This window comes from Acomys russatus, chromosome 24 (genome assembly GCF_903995435.1).
Source record: "Acomys russatus chromosome 24, mAcoRus1.1, whole genome shotgun sequence".
In the NCBI taxonomy this organism is placed as follows: domain Eukaryota; kingdom Metazoa; phylum Chordata; class Mammalia; order Rodentia; family Muridae; genus Acomys; species Acomys russatus.
The window spans coordinates 14967041-14978685 of NC_067160.1; the positions used below are offsets into that span (position 1 = coordinate 14967041).

Below are 11645 nucleotides of genomic sequence, written 5' to 3' on the forward strand. Positions count from 1 at the left end.
TGAAGATGAATAAAGTTTAAACCTCAGAACTGCCAGACATGTGCTGCCCTCATTCAAGGGATGAGGAAATTGCTCCAGGGTAGGATAGTTCTTGGGACAGGAAGGCTTTTTTTGTTTTGTTTTTCAGTGTTCTGTGCACACCTGGAAAGCAAATAATAGTATTTGGGGGGGGGGGGAGGGTTAGCCCCACTGTTCCTAATTAAGATGCAGAATTCATTTATCCATATTTGTCACAGAAATATGCTAAATCCAGATCCTTAGGCCCACATACCATAGAATTTCAGGACTTCCCAACTGTAAAAAACTCAAACAGTAATGTATTGTTCCTAATGTTTCCTCTAAGTCTCCTTGCCCAGTGTGGCTTCTCTTCCCCACTCTTGGAACTCAAGGTGACACAGCAGTTCTTAGGAGATGGCCACGTGGCACTTTAATGCAAGGAAGCAAATGCTTGAGTGCACATCCCTTGACCCCTAGGTAGAGACAGGCACATCATTTGACTGTCAGAGGGAGCTTGATCCGTGGCCAACTGGAATAAGGCTAAAGAGATAGAGCCTATGTCCTGATGTTTAAATAGATAGCCCTGACCTATATGGGAGGCAGTTTGATGAATCAACACATGAGAATACATTTCCAGAACTCAGCTGCTTGCCAGTTCCTCCATATCTGAAGGACACGTCTGACGTATCCTCTTACCAAGAGCATCAACGGGAGCCAGAAATGCCACCTTCAAATCCAGATTTTGAAGCGTATGCTTAAGTAGCCATAAGACTTTCGGTTAGACACTTCACGACCCTCGGCTTCGTCGCTCCGTCTCTAAAGGGACAAATGGACCAGATGACCTTGAGTTACATCTTGAGATCTAGTAAACCCAACGAGCAACACCAGCGGGGAACAGAAGCAGCAGTAAGCCTGGGAAGCTTCTGGAGAGTGAATGACCAAAAGGGGAAAAAAGAAGATTAGGAGTGAACATGCCTCCTCCCAGGTTCTGCCTTGTGACCATCTATCCTCACATCCACACCTTCCCAGAAGGGCTGAGTGAGTCACAGGATGGATGTGCCCAGTCATCACCACGTACCTTCCTCCTCTAGTGGTGACTCAAGCCCCCTACCGAGGAGACGGAAGATTAAGGTGTTCACAACCAACCTCAGTCACTAAGCTGTCTGCCTAATAATCTCTGGGAGTCTCGTGTAATTTCTCTCCTGGAAACCTGGATGAAGTTTAAATTACCTAAGTCAATGTAATAGGTCCCAAAGCTTCAGCAATACCCAATGTGTTCTGGGCGCTCAGAAACAGACAGTGTGTCTTAGAATCACAAAATGCTTACAACACCTGTATAGTACCTGGCACCTAACAGAGCAGGGCCCTGGTTTCTACTTTTACATGCATCACCACCAGCATTTTCCATTTAACCAGCAGGTGTCCACGCTGGGCACACGCTGAGCAGTGTGTGTTCTCTTAATCTTCACAACAACCCAACCAAGCAGAAACATCTCCACTGTACAGGTGAAGAAACCACAGCCCCAAAGCAGCTTACATGGCCAAGAAACCCAAGTTCAGCTTTCTAGCCCCTCCCCCTACCCACCCAGGTCCCTTAGACGGTCCCACCAAGTTTGGAAACTGGGTCCAGAGTCCCATAGGTCTCCCTGGCTCTGTCACTTACATCCTTCTCTGTAAAAGGAAGCAATAGGTATATGGGCTGTGTGGGCTGACTCTCCTTAGAGGATCAATGCTACTCTTGAACCTGGGATACTTTATGACAAGCTGATGAACCCATGGCCTCCTGGGATACAGTTTCTGCCTTTGGACTCAAGGATGTGTGACACAGTGTCCCTTACAGTGGGTCTCTACTCATCTGAGGTCTGACCAGCTACTCCCCTCAATCAGCCTCTTTGGCAGTGGTTCTCAACCTTCCTAAGGCTGCGACCCTTAATACAGTTCCTCACGTCAATGGGAACACCCACCATGAAATTATTTCATTGCTACTTCATAACTAACTTTGCTACTGTTATGAATCGTAATGTAACTATCTGATATGCAGGGTATCTGATACACAACCCCTGTGAAAAGGATAGTAGACTCAGGTGTCACAACCCACAGCTTGAGAAACACTCCTCTGTGGAGTTTCCAAAAAAGACATCAGGCGTCTTAGTCTCGGGAGAACCTGTAGCAGCTGTAAGAGCAAAGAAGCCCGGCGGTAGCGACAAGTTTTAGCAGGCCCAAGGCTGCTCGCCTTAATGACAACACAGATTCCTGGCTAAAGGCAAAATTTGAAATCTCTATCCCAAGGACATTTCTTGCCCCAGTGATTCCCCCATTACAATGGCTGCTTGGACATGTCCGTCCAGGATGTCAGTCTCTGTGATCTCTGACACAGAGAGAATGCCAAGGAGGAAAGAATGCTTTCCCTCTTGTTGGCCTACCATCACGTCTATATTAACAAGTTCAAGTCCTCCACGCGGGTAAGTATGTGTCTGTCGCAGGGTTTTGAGACATGAAATGTCATCCATTATGTTGACAAAAATCAACTTTCTTTTCCTATTTGCAGCTCACCAACAATTATTTTCGAGAGAAAACAGAGGCTAGTCAGGCCTGTAGACTCAGAGCGTCTCCCTGCCTGGGACAGCCCCTCCCACTGTCTATTTCTCTGCTTCACCTAGAAGGTGTTATCAGAAAAAAAAAAATCTGACCTTAAGATTCTAAAGTCCACAATATGCACAAAAATCCAAAGTTGTTAAATAGCTGAAATCGTGGGGGGGGGGGGCTGTCCCCGTACACCTCTCCCCCACCTCCAGCTTAAAAATCATACGGGCCTCTCTTTCCCCTTTGGCTGCACTCTGTGCTCTCTGGTCTGTTGGTCCTGGCAGGACCTGGGTTCAACTCAAGGCCTGGACGGGGAGGAGGACCTTTTGTTGTCAGAATGAGCTTCAGGAGCATGGATCAAGAATGCAGCCCCACTGTCATTGAGGCGACTAAGCTCCAGAAAATCTTCCCCAATCAAAAGAACTCGGTCATGTGGGCGCCAACACAGTTTAGAAGGTAGAGGCGGTCGCTCTCTCCTGGACTCAACTCACTTGTGGGGCTGACTGTCACTTCCAAACCTTCTTTCCTAAGCCCCTGCTCAGTAGGGGCACTTTGCTCTAACTCCTCGGTGGGGTCGACCCAGTACTGGGGGGTCCAAGGATTCTTGGGTGTTGCGCGGAGCGATCAGGGAGCTGGGAGGGGGTGCTAGCACAGCACTCGGAGAATGCTGTTTTCACAGCTGATCTAGTCCTGAGGAACAGGTGCTTTTAGAAAAGCATGTGAAAGTATCTCCTGCAGGAGAGCCCACTCTGCAGGGAAAGCCACACAGGACAACGAGAAGTGGCTTCCCAACTTCCGCGGGGCGCGCAAACCAGGGAGGGGACAGGACGGTCGGAGAGTTTGAAAAAGGCCTGGATCTCCTCGGAAGGCTTCCCGCAACCCTCCGTCCCACTACCGTCCCAGGCGCACACGTGAGGCTCAGCAAAGCGTGCCACCTGCCGGGGTCTCTGCAAATAAGCCCAAAGAGGGGAACCGCGGAAAGCACTTCGCAGAGTAGGGGAGTCAACTTTCCCGGGACCCGGCCTGGGGTCTGCCCCATCGGCTCTCTTCGCTCCTCGGAGGCGCCGGGCGCAGGGCGCGGCGTCCGGGTCTTGCAAGTCTTGGGCTGGGGAAGTGCGAACGGGCAGGGCCGGGCAGGGCCAGGCAGGGCAGGGCCGGGCAGGGCTAGCCCACGGATGGGCTCTGGGCACGCGGGACAAGAGGCAGCAGGGCGCGCCCTCGCTCCCCCTGCTGAGGCGCGGCACCCGGGTGGGAATGGGAAGAATCGGGGAACTCACAGCCGCTTGTCCTCTGGCTGCAGCTGCCAGTGCATGGCGAGCGAGAAGCCGAAGAGGCTCCCGGGATCCCCCGATTTCCGGATCACGTTCCCCTCGCGGGTGTCCAGGTTGAAAGCTGAGCCCAGCCGGGCCAGAAGCCCAGCGGACAGGTAGAGCAGGCACAGCCGGCCCGCGACCGCCATGGGCGCGCGCGGCGGGAGGGACGCGAGGAGCTGCTGCGGCCGCCGTGCGCGCGGGCTCGGGACCTGGCTGCCTGGCGCGCCTCTGCGGCCACTTCGCCTGGGTCGCCCCTACGTGCAGCCCCACCCCCGGCCGGCTCACGCTCTTGGTCCGGCTGCTCCCCAGCGCCCGGAGCTAGCAGTCTCTCAATGAGCCCGTTGTTCTCTGGAGACTCTCGGGCGTTTTATCAAGTGACGAGGGCGCCGGCCCCGCCCCGCCCCGCCCCTCCCGAGGCCCCGCCAGCCTTGGGCACCTTCCCTGCTGGCTCCGCCCCGCAGCGGCGCTCCCGCCGCAGCCCTCCCAACGTCCCGCCACCTGCCCGGAAGCGCCCCGGAACCCGGGAAGGCTAGCCACTTGTCTTCCTACCTGTCACCGAAGTGCGGATCGCGGCTTCTGTAGCTGGCAGTTGTGAGAGCTCTTGGCTGACGTGAAAAGTACTTGGCTCATCCATTCTCCAGGAGTTCAAGACGCGCCTAACCGTGCCCAGTTTGGGGGGATGGATTGATGCTGCATACTTGCTGGCTCCCAGGGACCCAAGTGTAAAAAAAAAAAAAAAAAAGTTGCAGTAGCACACACTTCGATAGTGCTGCACTAGTTAAAAACACAGCCGTCTATTCGTCTATTTCATTCAATCCTAGGAAGTTGGTTTCTCTTTGCAGATGAGAAATAAATTGAAACTCAGGTTTGCTGGGAAGAACCCCTAGGTTGGGAACGCTGAGTCCTTCGGCGGGGCCCTGGAGTTCGGCTATTGTCGCCTTTTCTTACCCCCCAAATTTCTTGGCCTAGTTAGAACTGGCTAGATAGAGCCAGCTAGAGGTCCTTAGGGGGTGGCTAAGAAGGCTTGTGCCTTCTGGGCATAGCATGGCTTCCAGGGAGGCATTAGCTTTTGAGGCATCCCTACTTTAGGATAGAAAAACTTGTTTCAGGAGCATTCAGAAATCTGACCGAGAGCAAAACAATGTCTTTTTTTCTTTTTTTTTTTTTTTTTTTTTTTTTTTGGTTTTTCAAGACAGGGTTTCTCTGTGTAGCCCTGGCTGTCCTGGACTCCTTTTATAGACCAGGCTGGCCCCGAACTCACAGCGATCCACCTGCTTCTGCCTCCCAAGTGCTAGGATTAAAGGCGTGCGCCACCACCCAGCTAACAATGTACATTTTAGTGCCCAGTTTTTATTACCCTTTAACATTTAGCATTTTTTTCTTTATGAATGTAGGCAGTAAACCACAAAGGCAGGAGAATACGCATCAACAACCCAATTGTCAATACTGTTTTCTCCAGGACATTTGGTTGTTGCAGTTGTTTCAAATAACAATTTTTATTATGTAACACTTCTGCTTGATCTTGATGTGTGTTGATGTATCACTTTGGCAAAAAATGTTAAATTTTGACATATTTTACTATAATCGGTTATCTTCTTAAAAGTGTGTATGTTATGCATGGGGTCTTGGTTTCCAGTGATTTACTGAGGGGGCTTTGTTCTAATCTGTCTCCTATCGCTGTGATAAATAAAATATTCTGACCAAAAGCAACCTGAAGAGGAAAGGGTTTATTTTATCTTACATTTCCAGGTAATTGTCCATCACTGAGGGAACTTGGGGCCGGGACCTGGAGCAGAGAGAATCCGTGGATAAAAGCTGATTACTGCTATGCTCCCTCTGGCTGTGTTGAGCCAGCTCTTATACAAGCCAGGACCAACTAACTGCCCAGGGCTGGGTAACACCCACAGAGGGCTGGGCACTCCTGAAGCAGCAGAGGGGCCTTTCCTTGGAACCTAACATCCACGAATTCCAAGTGGAAGCAGGGTGCAGTCTCAAGGGAGACCCAAGCATCCTTCTACCTCTGTATCAAGAGAGCAGCTCCAACCCTTGGGAACAGGTGGCAGGTCTTCACAGATGGCAGCAGATGTGGCATTTCCCACCCATCAGTAATCTCAGTCAAATCTAGCCCACAGTGGGGTGTAATGGATCCTAATGCAGATGATCTTGAAGGTCACACAGTTTGAGCAAACACATCTGGAGGACGTTGAAAAACTGTTGGTATGGTTTTTTTTTTTTTTTAAAATACATGTCAGGCACAGACTTTCTCTTCTTTCATGTTTAGCACCTACTACTAGCCCAGAGAGAGACAGAGAGCTGGGCTCAGTAGTGCATTGCCAGTAATCCCAGAACTCTGGGAGGCAGAGGCAGGTGGATCTCTGTGAGTTCAAGGCCAACCTGGTCTACAAAGCAAAGTGCAAGACAGCCAAGGCTACATAGAGAAACCCTATCTCAAAAAACCAAAATAAATAAATAAATAATAGCAACAAACCCCCCCGCCAAAAAAAACCCAGAGTTCAGTTAGTGATGATTGAACACAATGAATCTCACTGCAAGGCAGTTCTCAGCCAGGAGCCGGCGATGTAGCTGCCATGTTGCTGAAAACACTTGTACCCTGAGCTCCCCAGCCCAGCAGCCCCACCCACACATTTCTAGGGACCATCAGTTTTCACTCAAAGTCAAGCCCTGGTGCTTGAAGCTGTAACTTCTTCAGAGGTGCAGTTGCTCGTTCTGACTGGTTGCACTGACGTCACACCAGTCACTCGCAGTTCTGAGCATCGTCCTCGTCACTTTCTCCCTTAGACATATTTGGCAAGCGGGACATGAATGACCCTTCTTACCTTCTTGATTTCAAACACCAAATTCTCCTCGAGTTGACACTTAAATTACATTAAATTTAAATCATCACAAATGCACAGTGCTACGAAATCAAGTGATGCTTGTGGAGACGAAACATCGTACAAAGAAGGAAGAAGGATGAGAGGCTTGTTCTGAAATATACCTGTATTGGGCGAAAAACTACCGGCAACCTACCAGTCTTCCACCGGCTTCTAGCAGGCCAAACATACCCAGTGTTGAGCTGGAACCCTCAGACTCCCAGCAGAATCTCTTTGAAGATTGTCATTGCTTCCTATGGAAATCACAAGACTGCCCTTGAACTCCACAGATAGCTGAGGATGACCTTGAACTCCTCATCTGTCCTCAGGACTCCATGTCTGAGAGCTTCAGTTACAGGTGTGTCTGTCACTATTTCCAGTCTTTCTTTCCTTCTTTCTTTCTTTCTTTCTTTCTTTCTTTCTTTCCTTCTTTCTTTCTTTCTTTCTAGCTGTCCTGGAACTCAGCCTATAGACCAGGCTGGCCTCAAACTCAGAGATCCTGCCTCTGCCTCTCAAGTGCTGGGACCAAAAGCGTGTGCTGCCACCAGCTGGCTTATTCCCAGTTTTTTAGTTAGTCTGAGATTCAGTCATTATTTCCATCCTAAAACTGAATTGGTTATTTTACAGAAGTGTATTATAAACTAGAGGTTAAAAAGCTGTTCTGTACCCGCTGAGGACGCTGCAGTCACTGGGGCCAAAGCAAGGGATTAAATTAATTCAGTTAATTTAAAATTAAGTTTTAAGTTTAAAATATGAGGTAAAAACATAGGGAGGGAAGCACACAGTTTTAGTGGGAAAAAGTTGAGACAGGAAGGTCTGCCACTGGTTGCTTATTGATTTAGGAGTGGCCAGCCCACTGTGGATGTCACCATCCCCTAGGCAGGTAGTCCTGCATTATATAAGAGAGCTGGCTGAGAGAAAGAGACAGACACCTAAAAAATTAGATAGAAGTGGGAGGGTGAGAATGCAAACCTAGTGATAAAGGCTGACTAACCATCCAGGTCAGTGCATGTGCGTGTGTGCGCATGCACAGTGTGTGTGTGTGTGTGTGTGTGTGTGTGTGTATGTGTGTGTGTGTGTGTGTGTGTATGTGTGTGTGCAGAAAACATGCACGTTGCAAGAAGGAGCTTTGTAAATTTAGTTACCTGGAAAAACTACTTTGCTTAAATGAAGGCTTAGGAGGATTCCCATGAGTTGGAGGCTAGCCTGAGCTACACAGCATAAGTCTGTCTCAACCCCTCCTCACCTCTAAAAAGGCTTAGAACACAAAAGGAATTATGAAAGTCTAACTATAACATCTCTCTGAGGAAACTTTTACAAACTGAAAATCTTTACTGGGAAGGCAGTGAATGTTACTAGTGGAGGTGTTTACTCAAACAAGAATTTTGGAATTTTTAGTTTTACCTGTATACTTGCCAAATAAAATTTTTGTTTATTTAATATCTTATAGTTAGTAAGGACATTTTCAAGTACTGGTTGCCCATAGACAAGAATGAGGAATCTGTGTATATTCAATGTTTTCCACTTTTGAGGACTTGAATCATTTTGCTATTAGAGACTACCCTATTTGCTGCTTTTTGGGTTTTTTGATATTTTTTGTTTTTGTTTTTGTTTTTCAAGACAAGGTTTCTCTGTGTAGCTGTGGCTGTCCTGAACTCACTTTGTAGACCAGGCTGGCCTTGAACTCATAGCGATCTGCCCGCCTCTGCCTCCCTGAGTGCTGGCTGGGATTACAAGGGTGGTCCACCCCACCCAAACTATTTGCTGCTTTTATGCAACACAGAAGCCCTTGCATTTTGGTGAAGCATTTAACCCAGGCTTACGTTTCCTGGGAGCCCTTCCAAGAGACGTGTGTGTCAGAGGTTAGCACAGTTTGTGGGATCTTGTCCTTGCCTCACATCCTGGCTCTGCCTTATACTAACCACGTGGTCACTGCATCTCTTCATTTTCCCAGCCCTGCAGTGGCAATGACATCCCACCCCACCCCCACCCCAGCACCCCACTCCCAAAACACCCTCACTCCTCACCCCACCCACCCCGCCCCCACGCCGACCTCGCCTTGCTATAGCAGGGATTAACAGAGCTGATGAGATATAAAATGTGCATAATGTTGCACTAGAGCCGACCTCTACTCTAGCTCAGATTTCCCCTCTGACAGCTTCAGGAGCTAGGCATTCTGACCCGTGTTATAGCTTTGTGAATGAAAAATAGACATTGAGCTGGGTATTGGTGGCGCACTCCTTTAAACTCAGCACTTGGGAGGCAGAAGCAGGCGGATCGAAGCCAGCCTGGTCTACAAAGCAACTCCAGGACAGTCAAGGCTACACAGAGAAACTCTGTCTCGGGAAAAGAAAAAAAAAAAAAAAAAAAAAAAAAAAAAAAAAAAAAGACATTGAATGGTTTCAAATAAGGCCACTCTGAATGATAGATGTTTGTAAAAGAACAGATTTCCCATGATACCTTTTTTTCTCTTTCTGTGTTAGGAAGTTTTTTCTTCCATACTGAATTATAATACTTTTTTTTTTTTAAGTTGTTTTATTCTAAATCACAATGTATTTGACTGGGGCAAACATCTCTTTGGTTCAAGTCAGAAGAATCCCACTGCCAGCTGTCCCTTATTTTAACACCCAGATCTATTTTAAAAGCAAATTGCATTTGAATGTTTCTAATTCACTTACAATGAGGTCATTAAAATGTTGTAGACTGTACAGTGTTTCATGGTGCCATTTTAGGAAGAGATTTTTTTTTTTCCAGAGAATTTTTCTAAGCCAGAAAACCACATTTTGCCATCCAGAAACAAATTTAAACATTAAATGAATCTCATTCAACGTAACAGTGAGTTCCTAACTCTGAGCTGAGATCTCCTCCTGGCAAAGTTGGTTCTCCAGCCCAGACATTATTAGAAAGAAACACAAAGCCATGTGTATCTCATGTCACACATTATTTTAAAATTAATTCACTGAAAGGAAAAATTACTTGCTGTGTCAGTCAGCCTCTTGTCTCTGTGACAGACTGAGCAAAGAGCTTGAGGGAGGATTTATCTTGGCTCACCAGTTAGAGGTTTCAGTTCATGGTCAGCTGGTGTCACTGTCCCTAGGCTCTGATATGCAGAGCATCATACTGGAAGGCTGTGGGAAGCAGAGCTTTTGACTTTGTAACTACCCAGACGTGGGACAGAGAAAGGTCCAGAACAAGAAACAGCCCTAAGGACAAATGCCCAAGAACAACCTCCTCCTCCTCCTCCTCCTCCTTTTCTTCCTCTTCCTCCTCCTCCTTCTTCTTTTTCTTCTTCTCCTTCTCCCTCTTCTTCTTTTTGTTTTTTGAAACAGGGTTTCTCTGTGTACAGCCCTGGCTGTCCTGGAACTCTCTCTGTAGACCAGGCTGGCCTGGAACTTAGAGATCTGCCTGCTTCTGCTTCCTGAGTGCTGGGATTAAAGGCTTGCATCGCCACTGCCCGGCATGTTTTACTTCATATTTATTTAAGTGTATATATGTATGTGCACCTCATGTGTGGAGGTCTCTGTGGAGTCCAGAAACAGTGTCAGGTCTCCCCCCGAATTACAGGGGCTTGTGAGCCCCCTGCTGTGAATACTAGGACCTTAACCCCCTCTTCTACAAGATCAGGAAGAGCGCCTAACCCCTGCCCTATCACACCAGCCCACCAAGACTCAGATTCTAATCTGTACAATGTTCCAAATGCATACCTCACCAGATTGTGAGAGAATTAAGTAAGATTACATATGGGAATTTATGTGTAGCCCAACATCTTACTAAATACTCACTGAATAAAGCTGTAGCTACGAAAAGGAAGGAGTTGAAAGCACCGTAGAAAAGAAAGTAAGATACTTCAGGCTCCAGGCATTGAACCCAGAGAGGAGATCACTCAGATGCATGGTTTACGTTCTCTAAGTGGACAGTAGAAATCATTCACTGTGGTTAGAGCTTGCAAATAGCCCCTGTTTCTCAGTGCCTGAGGTTGAGTGGCAGCAAGCTCGTGTTTCTCTCTGATCTGGGCAGTTGCCCCACTGCCAGCGTTTGGAGAAGCAACAAGGCACACTGAACTTGGCATCCTAGCTGCAGAAGAGACAAACAGCTCAGGGGACCAGCTGGCTGGGAGGCCTGGTGGGAGGAAGGCTTGAAAGCAGAAGGGGCTTTTCCGAGTACTGGCTGGATCTTCCTCTTTTCACAATCGATTTGCCCAGGGGAAGAGTTTATGCGATGCGGCACTCACTGCCAACTGGAAAAATCATCAGTTTTCTTTGGAGCCTTATGTTAATTATACATATTGTTGTAGATATTGAAGAAACTTATGATACTAAAAGAACATGCTATTGGACAGAGGAATCAGACCTTACACCTTAACAGTCCTTCAAAACCTTTGAATCTGGAGCTGGGAACAAAAAACATAGGCCTCAGGTCCTAGCACTCATGTGGTGGACACAGGAGAAACAGATTCAAGCCTGGCTTCAGTAGATAGTGTGAGGCCACTTGGGCTACAGGAGAGCCTGTCTCATAAACAGAAATATATATATAATTGAATCTGGAAAGCAAGCCACTTTCTTGTAAGTCATTGAACGCTGGTTAGATATTTATTGGATTTCTTCTGCAACACATTAACAAGACATTCAAAGAAAGCGCAACGGATTCTGCAATGTGGACCACATAGAACAAATAACAAAGAGAAGAGGGAAGAATGAAGCTGAGCCACTGACTAGCTAAGCATGTCCCTGTAACAATAGCTTTGCTGTCCTAGACCACATGACCAAAAGCAAAGGGCCAAGCATGTCTATATTAGATGGTGCATTTCTGGGCATTCCCTGGTGACAAAAGAGAAAACTTGGCTCATTGGTGTTTATATCACATTTTAGTTCCAAAAGAT

At 47.6% G+C, this 11645-nt stretch overlaps 1 protein-coding gene across 2 annotated transcripts in view; it reads right to left on the minus strand.

Annotated features, from left to right (window-relative positions):
- Positions 1-4082, minus strand: part of Itga6 (integrin subunit alpha 6) — a 70644-nt gene extending 66562 nt beyond the window's left edge. For both annotated transcript variants that reach the window (XM_051167130.1, XM_051167131.1), the window contains exon 1: positions 3858-4082. In XM_051167130.1, coding sequence (XP_051023087.1) covers positions 3858-4039 — 182 coding nt within the window. In that variant the 5' untranslated portion in view covers positions 4040-4082. The remainder of the gene's footprint in view (positions 1-3857) is intronic.
- Between the last annotated feature and the right edge of the window lie 7563 nt (positions 4083-11645).